This window comes from Quercus suber, unplaced genomic scaffold, assembly GCF_002906115.3.
Source record: "Quercus suber isolate HL8 unplaced genomic scaffold, Cork oak 2.0 scaffold_141, whole genome shotgun sequence".
Lineage (NCBI taxonomy): Eukaryota > Viridiplantae > Streptophyta > Magnoliopsida > Fagales > Fagaceae > Quercus > Quercus suber.
Genome location: NW_027069602.1, coordinates 287,132 through 303,139, shown reverse-complemented (window position 1 = coordinate 303,139; position 16,008 = coordinate 287,132). Strand labels below are relative to the sequence as shown.

Genomic DNA, 16,008 nt, shown 5'->3' with positions numbered 1-16,008 from the left:
GCAATATCTTCTATAGGAAGAAATTTTATTAATAACACCTTTTTTTTTTTTTGAGAAATTATTAATAACACCTTAATAATCAATTAATCATCTCCTCCTTCTAAAAAGTATTTATGGGAAAGACATTTTTTCCTACTCCTAGAAAAAGTCATACACTTCTACCGGAGAAAGGAAAAAATTTTAAATTAGGAAAAAGAAAAAAAAAATCCTAATTCAGCTATAAAATTAAAAAAAAAAAAAAAAAAAAAAAAAAAAAAAAAAAAAGAAGAAAACTAACATAAAATATTGTTAAATATATTTCACCCAATCCATCAATCGACAACAATTTTTATCATTGCAACTCAGTCCCTCAAATTATCATTTTAAGCCTTCTATTATGGTTCATAGCTCACATGCTTTCAACTTATAAAATTATTGTAGCTTGTAAACTTATTAATGAGTTTGGTTACGGGTACTGATGTGATTGTAATGCTTAATTAGTGACAGATACAGTAACACGTGAATAATACTTCGTATTTTTTACAGGGTTAAAAATTATAAAGGCCTATGTTAGGAAAACTGTACGGTTCAAAATTTCAAACTGCAACCACATTAGGGGAATTTAATAATGGGAGCTATAATTTGCCTTCTTATTCATTCTTAAGAGAATTTGTATAGGACAGTTATGCCATTGATCCTCATCAGGAATACCATCTCTTTTTCTTTTCACTAAGCAATTGGATCGAGCTGAAATGCAATCTATCAACAAAAAATTCGTTCAAGAAGTTATTCCCAGATTTAAAGGTTAGGATTGAGGGGTTTCTTAGTCAGATCCTAATCTGTGAATTAAGAAAATCAACTGATAATTTTAATCGATCTCCAAAAATGTTATCACCAAAATCACTAAATGAAGATATCAATTGCACACCCAAGGAAAAGAAAACACAAACACAATTTAAGTGAAAGAACATTTTCCTTGAAGAAAAAAAATCATGGGACACACTCTAAATTAATTTCTATATTCACATTGAACTTGCAATATAAACTACATTGTAGATATATAAAAAGTGACAAATATCATACACATTTGCAAAAAGTATACAATATAAGTTTATATTGTAAATAAAATATAAACATGTAAAAGTCTAAAATTAAGTAGGATGTTCTGTCAACTTTATGCCTAACTTGAGATACTCTCAGATATAATAAAAAATTTAGGTAAACTTACGTGAGATCTTCACTCATTGTTTTAGTTGAAGCACCCGTAAAAGTTTTTCTTAGAGAGAACTGCAAATTCATGTTCCCTAGTGTATGTCCCACGGCTAAATAAATAGCTCGTTTTTTCTTGCCGGGGGCAACATCGAGTTGACTCTCCTCACTACTTTTTCTTCTATGATGCTGCATCCTTTGGCTGTGCTCTCACTGTATTTTCTTTTCTTCTTTGATTTCAGAAGGCACACACTACTCTCTTAAATTATATAAATAAAAACCATTTAAGCCTTATTTATTTATATATAACCCCAGGCTTTTTTTTTTTTTTCCCTTCAAAAACTTAGTGTAATCCAATCGAATTAAGGATTTCCCTTTGATTATGCTCAAAAAAAAAAAAAAAAAAAAAAGGATTTCCCTTTGTTCAATGAAATGTTGATTTAGGAGTCTTTATCTGAGTAGATGTGGATTGGACTTGCAAACTCCCATGTAGATTTTTACGTATACCGTTAAGAGGTTTTTTCTTCAGTTTGTTATAGATTAAGGTGTCAGTTTTGTCCCCTATATCTACTATCAAGATGTCTTTTCGTTAAACCTTATCTCCGTTCTATGTGGGGTCACAATTCCTTAATGTTTCTCAGTCTGTCTCTACCTACCTTTAACCATTTTGTTACATTCTTTTCTGCAACGTTCTGATGTACACAGTTTTCTTGTTTTTCTGAAGCCATGAAAGCCACTGTACGTACATCTGGCATAGAACCTTAAAAACAAATTGGGTGATATATGGTAAGGGTCCCTGATATGAGATTTGATAAAGTTCAGTTTTGGATTGAAGTTTCCAACATCTCTATTAAGAATATAAGACCATGAGTTTTGATGTGGCCAAAGCAATTGGTGATTTACTTGAGAAAGTTGAGGTAGATATCACTTGGAATCGGGTTGAATAGGATAAGGGAAGGGAACAGAGGGCCACCCCCTTTTTGGATTATTGGAAGGAAAAATACAAATAGTAATTATTATATATATATTAATAATTAATATTTAAAAGTTCTAGTTAAAAAAATTTCATGTATTCTATTTTTTTTTTTTATCTTTTTGATAGAAAATTCATATATTATAAAATTGATATTTGGTCTAAAAATCCAAAATTTTAAAATAACCACCTATTTGTGGCCAGTAGCTCTTTAAAAAAAAAAAAAAAATCCATTTTTATTAACGGAACAAAAACAGACCCCCTAAAAAAAATATTTGATAAAGAAAAAAAACAATTACTTATGTATTATAACCGTGTTTTGTATGACACTTTGAGGATTTTTTTTTTTAATTTTTTTTTTTATTGAAAGATCACAAATATTTTTAAATCATAGCAGAAGAAAGTATATTATGGAGAAGAACTTGTTCTAAGAAATAAGGATTCTCTTCTATCCAAGTGGAGAAGTTAACAATGCCCTTGGCATGTTTTGCTAAAAGGTAAGTCGGTCTATTACCCTGTTGGCGTACATGGGAGAAGGAAACCTATCGGAATTCTCTACATAACATTTGTATTCCTATACCATCAAGTCTACAAAGGAGGGAGGCTGAGCCAATCTAGTGACAGCGTAGTACAGAACAAGAGAGTCACTCTTCAGGATAACATATTGCACTCCAACTTCCAAGGCCTTTGCTTCTGAATCGAGCACTCCTAGTGGGGCTAAAACTTTCTTGCTCAATGCTGCACGACTTGACCTTGAGCATCCCTATTAACCACCGCTATCCCCACTGTTCCTTGCTCCGAGAATGTCGCCCCATCCACATTTATTTTAAAACCAAGAGCAGCTGGAGGTATCCATGATAAAACTTGTGTCGCTAGAGTTGAGGGAGTCTGAACTAAATCCACTACTGCACAATATTCTTCCAAATACTACAATACCTATGATAGTAGGACATTACCTGGTTTCACCTAAAGATTTTTTTTTTGGCCATCAGCAAATTGATTTTAGAATTGAACATCATTATCAATTGAACATTTTCTATGCTGAAATTAAGGGTGTTAAATGAGTGGGTTTAGAGTGAGCATAATTGGATTAGGTACATAAAACTCATTTACCCATTTATTGCACATTTAACTAATTACTCTTGACCCGAGCCCAACCCAACCCAACCCAACCAATTATTATGAGTAAACCCCAACTCACCCAATTACTTAATAATCAAAATTACCAAAATGCCACTAAAACTTAAAAATGATTAAGTACTCCTAAAATCCTCTAAAATTACCAAAATACCCCAAATCTAAAATAAGACTGAATATGCTCAAAAATCATTGAAAATTACCAAAATACCCCTGAAACCATGTAAATGACCGAAATACCACCGAAATCTAAAAAATGTTTGAAATACCCCCAGAAACCTAAAAAATGTCTGAAATACCCTGAAACTTAAAAAATGACCAAAATACTCTCGAAATCTAAAAATGACTAAAATACCCCTAAAACCTAAAAATTACCAAAATATCTCAGAAACCTAAAAAATGACCAAAATACTCCTGAAACCTAAAATGACCAAAATACCCCTGAAACCTAAAAAAAACCGAAATACTCCAGAAACCTAAAAATTACCGAAATACCCTCGAAATCTAAAAAATGACCAAAATACCCTCGAAATCTAAAAATTATCCAAAATACCCCTGAAACCTAAAAATGACCAAAATTCCCCCAAAACCTAAAAATTGACCAAAATACCCTTGAAACCTAAAAATGACCAAAATACCCTCTAAAACTAAAAAATGACCAAAATACCCCCTTAAACCTAAAAAATGACCAAAATACCCATGAAATCTAAAAATGATCAAAAACCCTCGAGACCTAAAAATGACCAAAATATCTCTAAAACCTAAAAATGACAAAAATACCCTCAAAACTAAAAATGACCAAAATATCTCCAAAACCTAAAAAATGACCAAAATATTCCTCAAACCTAAAATGACCAAAATACCCCGAAACCTAAAAAATGACCAACAATAAAAACCCCCCCCCCTAAAACTAAAAATTGACCAAAATACCCCTAAACCCTAAAAAATGATCAAAATACCCTTAAACCTATAAAATGATGAAAATACCCCTAAACCTTTAAAATGACCCAAATAAACCCAAAACCTCTAAACTGGACTCGAAACCTCTAAAATTACCAAAAATACCCTGAAACCTTTAAAACGACAAAAAACGCTCTAAACTTATAAAACGACCAAAATACCCCTCAAAATATCTAAATGAACAAATTACCACTAATCCTATAAGATGAACAAAATACACCTGAAACCTCTAAAATTACCAAAATAGGGGTTTGGGGTATTTTGGATGTTTCGAGAGTATTTTTGTCAAATTAAAGGTTCTAAGAGTATTTAGTCATTTTGTAGGTTTCGAGGGAATGTCACTAAATTTTTAGGAGTGCTTCGTTAATTTTTAGATTTTGGGGCTATTTCGGTAATTTTCTAGGTTTTGGAATTCTTTTAGTCATTTTTTTTAGGTTTTGGGGATATTTCAATCATTTTTTAGGTTTCAGGGGTATTTTAGTTATTTTTTAGGTTTTGGGGATATTTCAGTCATTTTTTAGGTTTCAAGGGTATTTAGTTATTTTTTAGGTTTAGGGGGCATTTTGGTTATTTTTTATGTTAAGGGAGTATTTTGGTCATTTTTTAGTTTTAAAGGGGATTTTGGTAATTTTTGAGGTTTATGGTGTATTTTTATTATCTTACAGGTTTAAGGGGCATTTTTGTCATTTTATAGGTTTCGGGGTATTTTGGTCATTTTTTAGGTTTCGGGAATATTTTAGTCATTTTTTAGGTTTCTGAGGAATTTTGGTTAATTTTTAGGTTTCGATGGTATTTCAAACATTTTTTAGGTTTAGGGGGTAATTTGGCCAATTTTAGATTTAGGGTGTATTTCGGTCATTTTTTAGGTTTAAGGGGTATTTTGGTCATTTTTAGGTTTAGGGAGTGTTTTGGTCAATTTTTAGGTTTCGCGGTCATTTTTAGGTTTCAAGGGTATTTCATTCATTTTTTAGATTTAGGTGGTATTTCGGTCATTTTTTAGGTTTAGGGGGTATTTTGGTAATTTTTAGGTTTTGGTGATATTTCGGTCAATTTTTAGGTTTAGGGGGTATTTTGGTCATTTTTTAGGTTAATGGGGGTATTTCGGTAATTTTTAGATTTCGGGGATATTTTGGTCATTTTTTAGGTTTAGGGGATATTTTGATGATTTTTAGGTTTCGGGGGTATTTTGGTCATTTTCTAGGTTTCGGGGGGTATTTTGGTCATTTTTACATTTAGGGGTATTTTGGTCAATGTCTAGGTTTTGGGGGTATTTCGGATATTTTTTTAGTTTTCAGGGGTATTTTGGTCAATTTTTAGGTTTAGGAGGTATTATGGTCAATTTTTAGGTTTCAGGGGTATTGGTCATTTTTTAGGTTTAGGGATATTTTGGTCATTTTTTAGGTTTCGAGGGTATTTTGGGTTTTTTCTTTTAGGTTTATGGGGTATTTTAGAGTTGAGTGATTTGTAGAAATGATACTTGGATTATAATTGGGTCTAATTGGGTACCTAGTTAAAACCCAATAAGCATTAATGTTAATTAGGTTTAATTGGGTTAATACACATTTAACCCAATTAATAATTAGGTGGGTTTGGATCTCATTTAAGTGAGTGAGTTTGGGTGAGCAAATGGGTTTGGGTTGATTTTGCCACCCCAAGTTGAAATAAATTCTCAGTTAGGGAATTAAATTATTAGTTTAATGAAGATATAGTGAAGTTACTCTTTTTTTAACTCAATTTTAGATTCTCAAGAGAGATATAAGTCTTTTTAGAATTGATGATGCGTAATCATTCAATAATGAAAATTATGGAAAGCTTTTAACAAAAAAGTCCAAACAAACGTATTACAAATAGCCATCAATTTCATATAAAGCGTAGCCCTCAATATATTTGCATTTTTTTCCCACCCGCTTGGAAAGAGGAGGGTGGGGAATGATGTGTTAATTATGAGTGCATATAAATTTTCACTTATTTTATTATGAAAAAAAATAAGAAAATCTTCCAGAAATAATACATCTTTATTGAATGCCTTGAATATTACTTTAATAATTAATAAAGAGAAAAATTATATGGTTTTGATTCTAAATACAATCTAGAAAAAGTAAAGTATATTGATTTTATATCCTAGTTACACTCTAGAAAACCAAAGAATGATAAAGATTCCATCTGCAAATTCAAGAATTGAATTTGGAAACTAGATTACAAAGATGAATAAGGTGTTAGACACTCATTTTGCCTAATTCATATATCAGTCTTCAAGAAATTGATGGCTACATTAGGTTGTGCACTTTCATCCAACATGTCATCATGCTATGCATCACTTGTATTTAAATAAGCTCATGTGATATTTAATAGAATAATAAACTAGATCTAAAGAATAATCATATTATTAGATGTATGATTATGCTAATCAATCCAATTATATTGAAAAACAAGAAGCTATATATGTGCAGTCATAAAGATCAAAATGGATTAAGGTTTATGCATGCATGTACGACCTCTTTCAAGTAATGTGATGGCGAATTTTCTCCACCAATGCAAATTTTCTTGTTGTGCTTGCCTCCTAGAGTCAATCCATAGATCTTTCACTTGAAAGTTTAAAGGAGTTGTGCATATGAATGTGCGTTTTAGATTGTAGGATGATTGAGAATGATTGTGATGATTTGTAGATATAGATATAGTGTTTGAAGGATGGCTGAAGAGAATAGAGAATAGAGTTGCTAGGATTAGATGACTTGAAGACTAATGTTGCATGAAGCAATCTAATGTCTCTCTCATACTTCTTTTAGAAATTATATAGAATTTTCTAATATGAAATTTGGGTTGGAATCCCCCAATTTACAAAGGGGTGTTGTATTTCTAGAGGTGAATAGATTAGGGATTTTAAATTTTCTTGCCTTCCATTTTTCTTGGAATTTTTGAACTTATTTTTACCCTCATGCACAATTGAATTGAACTTTCAGCTGATAAATGAAAATTTCGATTTTGGCGAAAAACTAAGACCAATCAAGTGCCGATCATAGGCTCCTTTGGTCCTCAATTTGAAATTTGCACTATTTTTACTAACTTTTCATATTTGTGCAACGATAGTTATGAATTTAAAAGTTTATTTTCAACCACTTGAATATTAGAGTGTTCTGTAAGTAATTTTTAACTTTTGATTAAATGTTTTTTACACAAAGATGTAAAATAAAAAAGTATAATTATCTTGTAGAATTTGTTTGATAACTTTAATTGCATTATTGTCTTAAAAATTAAACCAATGAGATTTCGACATGTGATTAATTTTTATTTATCAAATTAAGGACTGACCAAAAATAATTAATCACATGGTTTAAGTCTGAATTTGTAAGAGTGCATTAAGCATATCAACCTTTGAAGATATGGCCCAAATAGATTCACTCTTTACCCTCCAAACTACACTCCTTCAATTCTCCAAATAAAATACTTAGGCTTAGACCATATGTGAAAATAAAATGTTGTAATAGAAATATCAAGCCCACAAGGAACAGCCTGAGAGAAGCTTTTTAGTCTGCTTAAGTTTCATTGCGGCAAGGGGTATTATTGAGTCACGCATATGGGAGTTGTTTGGGTGGGAATAGATGGAATTGTAGCTATATGGATCTTATACTAGCTTCTAAAATTTTATTGACCTGAAAGCCATATATTGCTTAGCTGTTTATCACGTACCACATTTTGGTATCCATATTGATATACCCTGTTTTCTTCTACTGCTATATTGCTTTCTAAAGTCTGCGCTGACTTTAATGGCTTTAGGGAAGTTGAACACTTTCATGATTCTTATCCTTTGGAGGAACATTATTTCGATTTGTTGGGTTCAATCCAATTTTGCTTACGAGAGAGATGTAAGTGAGATGTATGATCTCTAATGGGTTTTACTTCAGCTGTTGAACGTTTTATTTATTGCACTTGGTTTATAAATTATCAAAATACTTTTCCATCATAATAGTTCCACTTATAACCTTTGAAATACACACCTGAATCAGCATTTGTTTTGTCAGACATAGTGCTTAAATGCTTTAATCTATCTATGGCTGTAATTCATTTGGTAATGGCAGGGAAAGCCGGACAGGGACAGGAACAGGCATGCCCTCTGAGTGGATGCCATGGTACAGGACAAACATGACACCCAAAAAAACAAAAAAAAAAACCAATACTTAAGGTTGGCCGAGGTGAGCAAAGAAATTTTATTAATCAAACACTGTAAAAAAAATATTGAACCCTTTTTTTAAATAGAGTAATGTTAATAATATTAGGGTTTGTGCCCTAAAATCCAATTTATTGGCATGTCATGAATAATTAAGTTGTTTAATTGTATGAGACCATTTATGAACTAATGAGACATTATCTTAGTCCATGAGATGCATAGTATGTGATTTATGTGAAAAGTCACAGAAAGATATAAATCACAAGTTCTTTGTAAACTCAGAATTTTAGTTCGTAGTCGGTGATGAAATTGGGCGTTTCATCTGCGAAGACTATAACATATCAACTAAGATGATTTGTCTTGATCATGGAAGTGGAGACTTCTAGTTGGTATGTTGATATGTTTTAAGAGTTAAGACATATTGAACTGGACCGCTGTGAGATTTATTATTCTCCTAATGACTGTCAAATGAATAATAAAGCTCACGACTTCTATTTACATCAACTCTAAATCCTGAGAGAATAATGGACCTGATCATGAGATGTAGGTTGCTTTGATATATCAGGAGTGAGATTATAAGTTATGGTCAAAATCTTAGTATGTTGGGCAGCCGCATTTAGTGTTGATGGAACATATATTCTCAAGATGGAATTCATAATCTCTTAACGGAGAATAAAATATTCTCTTGAGATAAGTTTATGGGTTTGGTTATTCAGAGTGTTGGGCCCAACCACTTTAGTAAAGAGTTACTAAAGTATATATTTATGGAATTTGATTTCATAAATATATGATGAATAACATAAAGAGATTAAACTGGGTACTCAAGGATTAAGATGTAGTAACCTTCAAAGTGGCAGTCAATATTAATGACTTTGTATTACTACGAATATTTTAATGAAGGGGTTGAATGTATAATAAAGTCTTGGGATATAATTTATAGATAAGGCCTATAGTGCAATTATATTCTTATAGTGGTATTGAATATAATTAATGGTAACTTTGGACTTGTCAAGAGTTGACGGAAAAGCCCAAGGCCCATTGGAGCTAGTGTCTTATTGGTCCCTTTGGTCCCATCTCAAGCCACAAACTAAAGCCCAATTGGGTAGGCCCAAAAGGCTAACCCAATTAGAAATCAGTCATTATTTAATAAGTGTTATTAAAATAAAGAAACTATGAGAATGTTTTCACGTACGTAAGATGAAAAGAAAAAGAAATCAGTTTTTCTCCACAAGGAGAAGAAGAAGGATTTTTCTTTGAGAATCTACGTACAAAAGACTGATTGAGAGACCACACATCTTGGGCACCATGTGGAATTGAGATGAAGATTGAAAGTATTCTCAAGTCAAGGTTTTGAAATTCACTGCACCAAGGTACGCTTTCTATTCTTTGATTCTAGAATTCATGGTTACATGTTTATCTTTCATGATTGAAGTAGATCCGTGTTTTTGTTGCTTCTGTTGTGTGTGTCTTTGTATGAGATACAAAACCCAACAAATAATGCTTCAAACTCCTAATTCTATTTGGTTTGAGTTTCTTTGACATGGTTTTTTCTTGGTGTGGAAAACAAATATGCATTAGAGAATATGATTGAAGTGTTATAAATATATATTGTTGCAAAGGGTTTGACTTTGACGGAAGGTGCTCTCACACTAACTCACTAGGAAATGCTAATGCCAAATCTAAGAAAAATTTAGAATTTTAAGCCCTAAAACCATCTGCATTGGGAATGCTAAACAACAGTATTGCAAATTTTTTTACAATACTGCTACAATGCAATTCTAAACATAAAATTGCACTGTAGTAAATATTGTAAAAAAATAATAATATTTTATTATGTAGAGAGAGGAGAGAGATGGGAGAGAAAAGATATAATTTTGAGATATATTATTTTATTATGTAGATATATTATTTTAATGAGTAAAAAAGAAAAGTAGAAGTTTAGGATATAGAGGTATTATAAAATGTTATGATATAAATAAAGTGACTTTTTAAAATTGTAAAATAGAATAGCATTGAAATTTGCTCTTACAAGACAAAGCTTTGTGCCTATCTCTCTCCTCCACACTCAAACAATGGAAGTTAACACTATTGTTCACCGCGTAGAGAAATCTTTGGAAGTGGATATAGAATATCTAACAAAATCGTGACTATTTTGATGGCGAAAGCGATGGGCTCCACTTCTCTCAAACAATAGAGATTCTTGCAATATGTGCTAACAAACTCCACCACATCCACACACCCAAACTCCACCATGTCTTAACACCCTAGAGAAGAATAATGTTCTATCATTGATAAAAGAGCTTCTGCCATGTAAGCATGTCGAACAAATTAAAAGTAAATGAATATCACTTTTAGAGATCACACATTTAAAGTAAATGAATCAATCAAAATAAATATCACGATTAGACATACAACCTGAAAGAAGAAAAACTGAGAAGATCACAAATTTAAAAAAGGAAAATTGGAAAAATTAGATTTTGTAAAGAATTTTAAACTAGGAAAAACGAGATTAGATTTGGTAAAGAATTTTAAACTATAAACTTTTTCTCACGTGGGGCTCACGTAGAGACCCTGGGTTGATGAAAATACATCTCTATTCTCCTGAATAGAGTTCCTTTCCCCGCCGGTGGAAACTTGGTAAGCTTTCTACAGTTCTTCACCTCATTTTCTTTTTCCCTTGTGCCACTCGTTCTCTCATCTGTCATGGAAGACCTTGAAACTCAGTGGGCACGTTTTTCCCTCAAAACAAAAGAAAGCAGCACCATAGATCTCCCTCCAATGGTTGAAAGCCATAACCACATCCTTGTCGCGAAACTTTTCACCAAAAGGAGGGTCAACCTGGAGGCCCTCACTAAAACCTTGCGAAGTATGTGGCGCTCAGTTCGGTCCTTCGAAGTGCGAGACTTGGGCTCCAACACAGTGCTCATAATCTTTGAGGATGAAACTGATCCGCAAAAACTGATGGTGCAAGGCCCTTGGACCTTTGACAAATATCTCGTCGGCTTATACAGGCCAACAGGGGAGGAATTGGTGGACGACGCCACCTTTGACAAAACCACTTTTTGGGTCCAGATGCATAATCTCCCCCTCCGTCGCATGAATAAAACCACCGCCGAAGCTATCGGAAAAACTTTAGGCATTGTTGAGCACGTCGATGCGTCTGCTACTGGAGAATGCCGTGGTCGTTACCTTAGAGTACGAATCCAACTCGATATCACCCAACCACTGTGCCGAGGAAGAATGGTGAATATCGGCAAAGCAGAACTACAGTGGGTGGCTTTCCAGTACGAGAAGCTTTCGATATTTTGCTACTGGTGCGGACTCCTCAACCACGACGAGAAGGACTGTACTCTCTGGTTTGACAGCGGCGAAACTTTCTGCACTGAGGAACAACAATACGGTGCGTGGTTATGTGCTCCCATAAACACTCTTCAACAGCCCAAAATGGCCACCGATAAACCTACGCCACAACCCAAACATCCCAGTGGACCACCACGACCCCCTCGCCCCACACCATCACCAACCGTCGCCGGAACTTCAACGGCAACAAAACCCACTGCTCCGGTAACTCCTACCGTCCCGATACCTGCACCACCCACATCCATGACCGAACCTAATATTTCGAAACACACCACAGCCCACCCCGATATGGACCCACCTACTTTTCCGCAACAAATCACGCACATTGTCCCAACAAATACGAAAATCTTGACTGACACTGATCTTTTTAACACCTATATCTCGGAAATTGATAACGCCTTAAATATCTATCCTTTCCCATCTAAGTCAGCCTCACTGTAAAAGGAAACCACCCCATGATCTCTTCCCCTGACCATGCGCACAAAATCCCATTAACAGCCCAATCTTGTGACAGCCAGCTTTTTGATACTTCAATCATGCACGTGCAAGATAATATACGTGTGCCCTTTCATGGGCCAAAAAAGAAGTTGGATCCAGCCCAAGGTACATGGAAAAGACTTGGGCCTCCACCTGTTCAAACAAAAATAAAACCCAAGGACAAAGCCATGGACCCAAAACATAACTCACCCTCGGCTGGACCAAAACGCAAGCCCATGGAACAGTCCCATGCATATGCAATGTCCATTGACAAGAAGCAGAAGCTTGAAGATGACCCACGTACTTTGAAAAATTTTGAGACAGACAATTTAGGATCGACAGTGGCTACCTGGCAGCACCGCCGGGTCCAATAAGTGTATTAAGTTGGAACTGTCGGGGGCTTAGGAACCCTCGAACAGTTAAAGCTCTTAAGAGAGCATGGAAAAAAGAAGCTCCCATCTGTGTCTTCTTAATGGAGACAAAACTTTCCACGGATCAGTTGAATGCTAAGAAACAAAACTGGGACTACAATCAAGGTCTTGTGGTCTCTAGTGAGGGTCAAAGTGGTGGCTTAGCTCTTCTGTGGAAACCGGATACAAAGGTACATGTAAAAAAAATTTCATGTTGGTTTATTAATGCTCATGTGTTCTATGAAACAACAGGAATATCTTGGAGGTTAACAGGTTTCTACGGGCATCCCGAAACTAGCAAACGTGAGGAAACTTGGACTGTCCTTGAATCTCTTGGTCAAACAAATCACCTTCCCTGGCTCTGCATTGGTGATTTCAATGAGATTACAAGCCAGTCTGAGAAAGCGGGTGGTTGCCTATGGCCAACACGCCAAATGGATCGTTTTCGCACTCCCATTCACCATTGTAATTTCGTTGACCTTGGATATGTTGGCTCTCCATGCACATGGTCCCGAAACCACCCTGTTAAAGGTCATGTTCATATCAGGTTAGACCGAGCCCTGGCCAACATAACCTGGAAGGCACTATTCCCCAATGCCATTATCCATCATGTTCCAATGTCATCTTCGGACCACTCCATGCTCACCATCCGGATATAGCCCCCCACACCTAAACAACCACGATCCCGACCTCTCTTCCGTTTTGAAGCCATGTGGCTTCAAGACCCACGGTGTGTCGATATCGTCCAAGAAGCATGGCACGAAAGTCTCTACAAGCCGGATGGTGCTCCAATCACCAACTATCATGCTAGCTGCCGTGACCAACTGACTACTTGGAATAAACATGAATTTGGTCACGTAGGGAATATGGTTGCAAAGTTGAACCGTAAGCTTCAAGTCCTTGAGCGTCATCCTATCAGCAATGATACTGAAATCCAGGAGGTACGAGCGTCTTTGAACCGGTGGTTAGATGTTGAAAATACAATGTGGCACTAGCGCTCGCGGAATTTGTGGATCACTGATGGTGATAGGAACACTTCCTTCTTCCATCAGAAAGATAGAAACTCCATTCGGGGCATTTGTGATGCAACGGGGCAATGGCAGGAGGATGATCACACTATTAAGAACATCATTCTGGATTATTTTGAGACCATCTTTCGCTCTAATGGGCCTACTGATACCTCAGTCCTAGTTGATGTAGTCCAACCTGTGGTCACAGATGAGATGAATACCTTCCTCACCCAGACTTTCACAGCTGATGAAGTCCATAAAGCTCTCAAATAGATGCATCCAAAAAAATCTCCAGGTCTCGATGGTATGCCCCTCTCTTTTATCAACATTTTTGGTCTCTTACTAGGGAATGTGTCACCAAAACTGTTCTGGATTTCTTGAACTTGGGTATTATTCCTCCAAATTTTAATGAAACACATATTGTTCTCATTCCAAAGACCAAAAATCCCATGAGAGTAACTCAATACAGACCGATAAGTCTCTATAATGTTATTTCTAGACTCACCTCCAAAGTCATTGCTAATTAGTTGAAGCGCTTCCTGCCCCATATTGTAAGTGAAAACCAAAGTGCTTTCATGTCTGACCGCCTCATCACAGACAATATTATTGTTACCTTTGAAACTATGCACCACCTTAATCAAAAAAGGAGTGGTAAGATTGGTGAGATAGCCTTAAAGCTAGATATGAGCAAGGCCTTTGATTGTGTTGAATGGGGCTGCTTGGAGAAAATTATGCAAAAAATGGGTTTCAATGATAAGTGGGTAAAACTTATAATGCAATGTATTACCTTTGTTACATATTCTGTCAGGATTAACGGAAAACCCCAAGGTCACATAATCCTGTCCAGGGGTTTGAGACAAGGGGACCCGATTTCTCCCTTCTTGTTTCTTTTATGTGCAGAGGGACTCTCAACTTTTCTAAACCGGTCTGCAACTATTGGACAACTTTGGGGTGTATCGGCTTGCCCACTTGGACCAAGAATCTCTCATCTATTCTTTGCTGATGACAGCATCATTTTTTGCCAAGCAACCCTGGAACAATGCAACCATCTTAAGCATCTTTTAACTATATATGAGCAAGCCTCGGGCCAACAGCTAAATAAGGAGAAGACTGCTATTTTCTTTAGTAGAAATACCCCACGATACACACAAGAAGAGATAAAACTTCGCTTCGGAGCAGAGGTGATCAGACAGCATGAGACTTATTTGGGCCTGCCATCCTTAGTGGGCAGATCCAAAAAAACACACCTTCAGAGCTTTGAAGGAAAAGTTGGACAACAAACTCTTGGGCTGGAAAGAAAAGATGTTATCCCAAGTAGGTAAAGAAGTTCTCATCAAGACAGTTGCACAGGCCATTCCCACATACACAATAAGTGTCTTCAAACTTCTAGACTCTTTATGTGATGAATTAGCTAGGATGATTCGAAGATTCTGGTGGGGCCAAAAAGAAGGTAAAAATAAAATGGCATGACTGAGCTGGGATAAGATGTGCACACCAAAGGAAGAAGGGGGATTGGGTTTCCGGGACCTCAAGGCTTTTAACCTTGCTTTCTTAGCTAAACAAGGCTAGCATTTACAGATGAACAGCAACTCTTTGGTCCATAAAGTACTTAAAGCCCGCTATTTTCCAAATACAGATTTCCTACATGCGGAGTTAGGCACGAAACCATCGTTTGCATGGCGAAGCATTTTGGCTACTCAGCCTGTTATGCAATCGGGCTATCGTTGGCAGGTAGGAGATGACGAGTCCATTGGAGTGTGGACGAATTGTTGGCTGCCAAGGCCCTCCACCTTCGGTGTCCTCACACCCCCAACCTTACTGCCTGTAAATACTACAGTGAATTCTCTCACGGACCAAGAAAGTGGTGAGTGGAATCTAAACCTGATCAACCAGGTTTTCTTCCATGAAAATGCCACATCCATCCTAAGCATTCCTCTGAGCCGCCACAAGCCAAAGGACCGCATGATTTGGGCCTTCACTCCTAAGGGGCGTTTCACTGTCAACAGTGCATACAAAGTTGCAAGGACCATCACCCAGCTTTCTACCTCAGCTGAGACATCTCAGAGCAATGAGCAAGCCTGGTTTTGGTGCCACATTTGGAATTTGCACATACCCAACAAGATAAAAATTTTTACGTGGAAAGCATGCAACAACATACTTCCCACAAAAGCCAACCTTTACCATAGATGAGTTATCGACGACCCCACCTGTGAGGCTTGCACACTAGCACCAGAAACGGTTGGACATTTATTTTGGGAATGCAATGTTGCTAAGGAACTTTGGACCCTCTCAGACACATCACTAGAGAGAACTGGGATCATTCATAGG

General features: G+C 35.9%; 1 protein-coding gene across 1 annotated transcript; it reads left to right on the top strand.

Annotated features, from left to right (window-relative positions):
• The first annotated feature begins 11,126 nt into the window (after positions 1–11,126).
• LOC112027333 (uncharacterized protein At4g02000-like) lies at positions 11,127–12,224 on the top strand. The gene has a single exon (XM_024060012.2). The coding sequence runs from the start codon at positions 11,127–11,129 to the stop codon at positions 12,222–12,224; it is 1,098 nt and encodes a 365-aa protein (XP_023915780.2).
• Positions 12,225–16,008: the final 3,784 nt, after the last annotated feature.

What these genes read in the sequence shown, in the direction of transcription:
- LOC112027333 (XM_024060012.2), top strand. Translation starts at nt 11,127, where the DNA reads ATGGAAGACCTTGAAACTCAGTGGGCACGTTTTTCCCTCAAAACAAAA.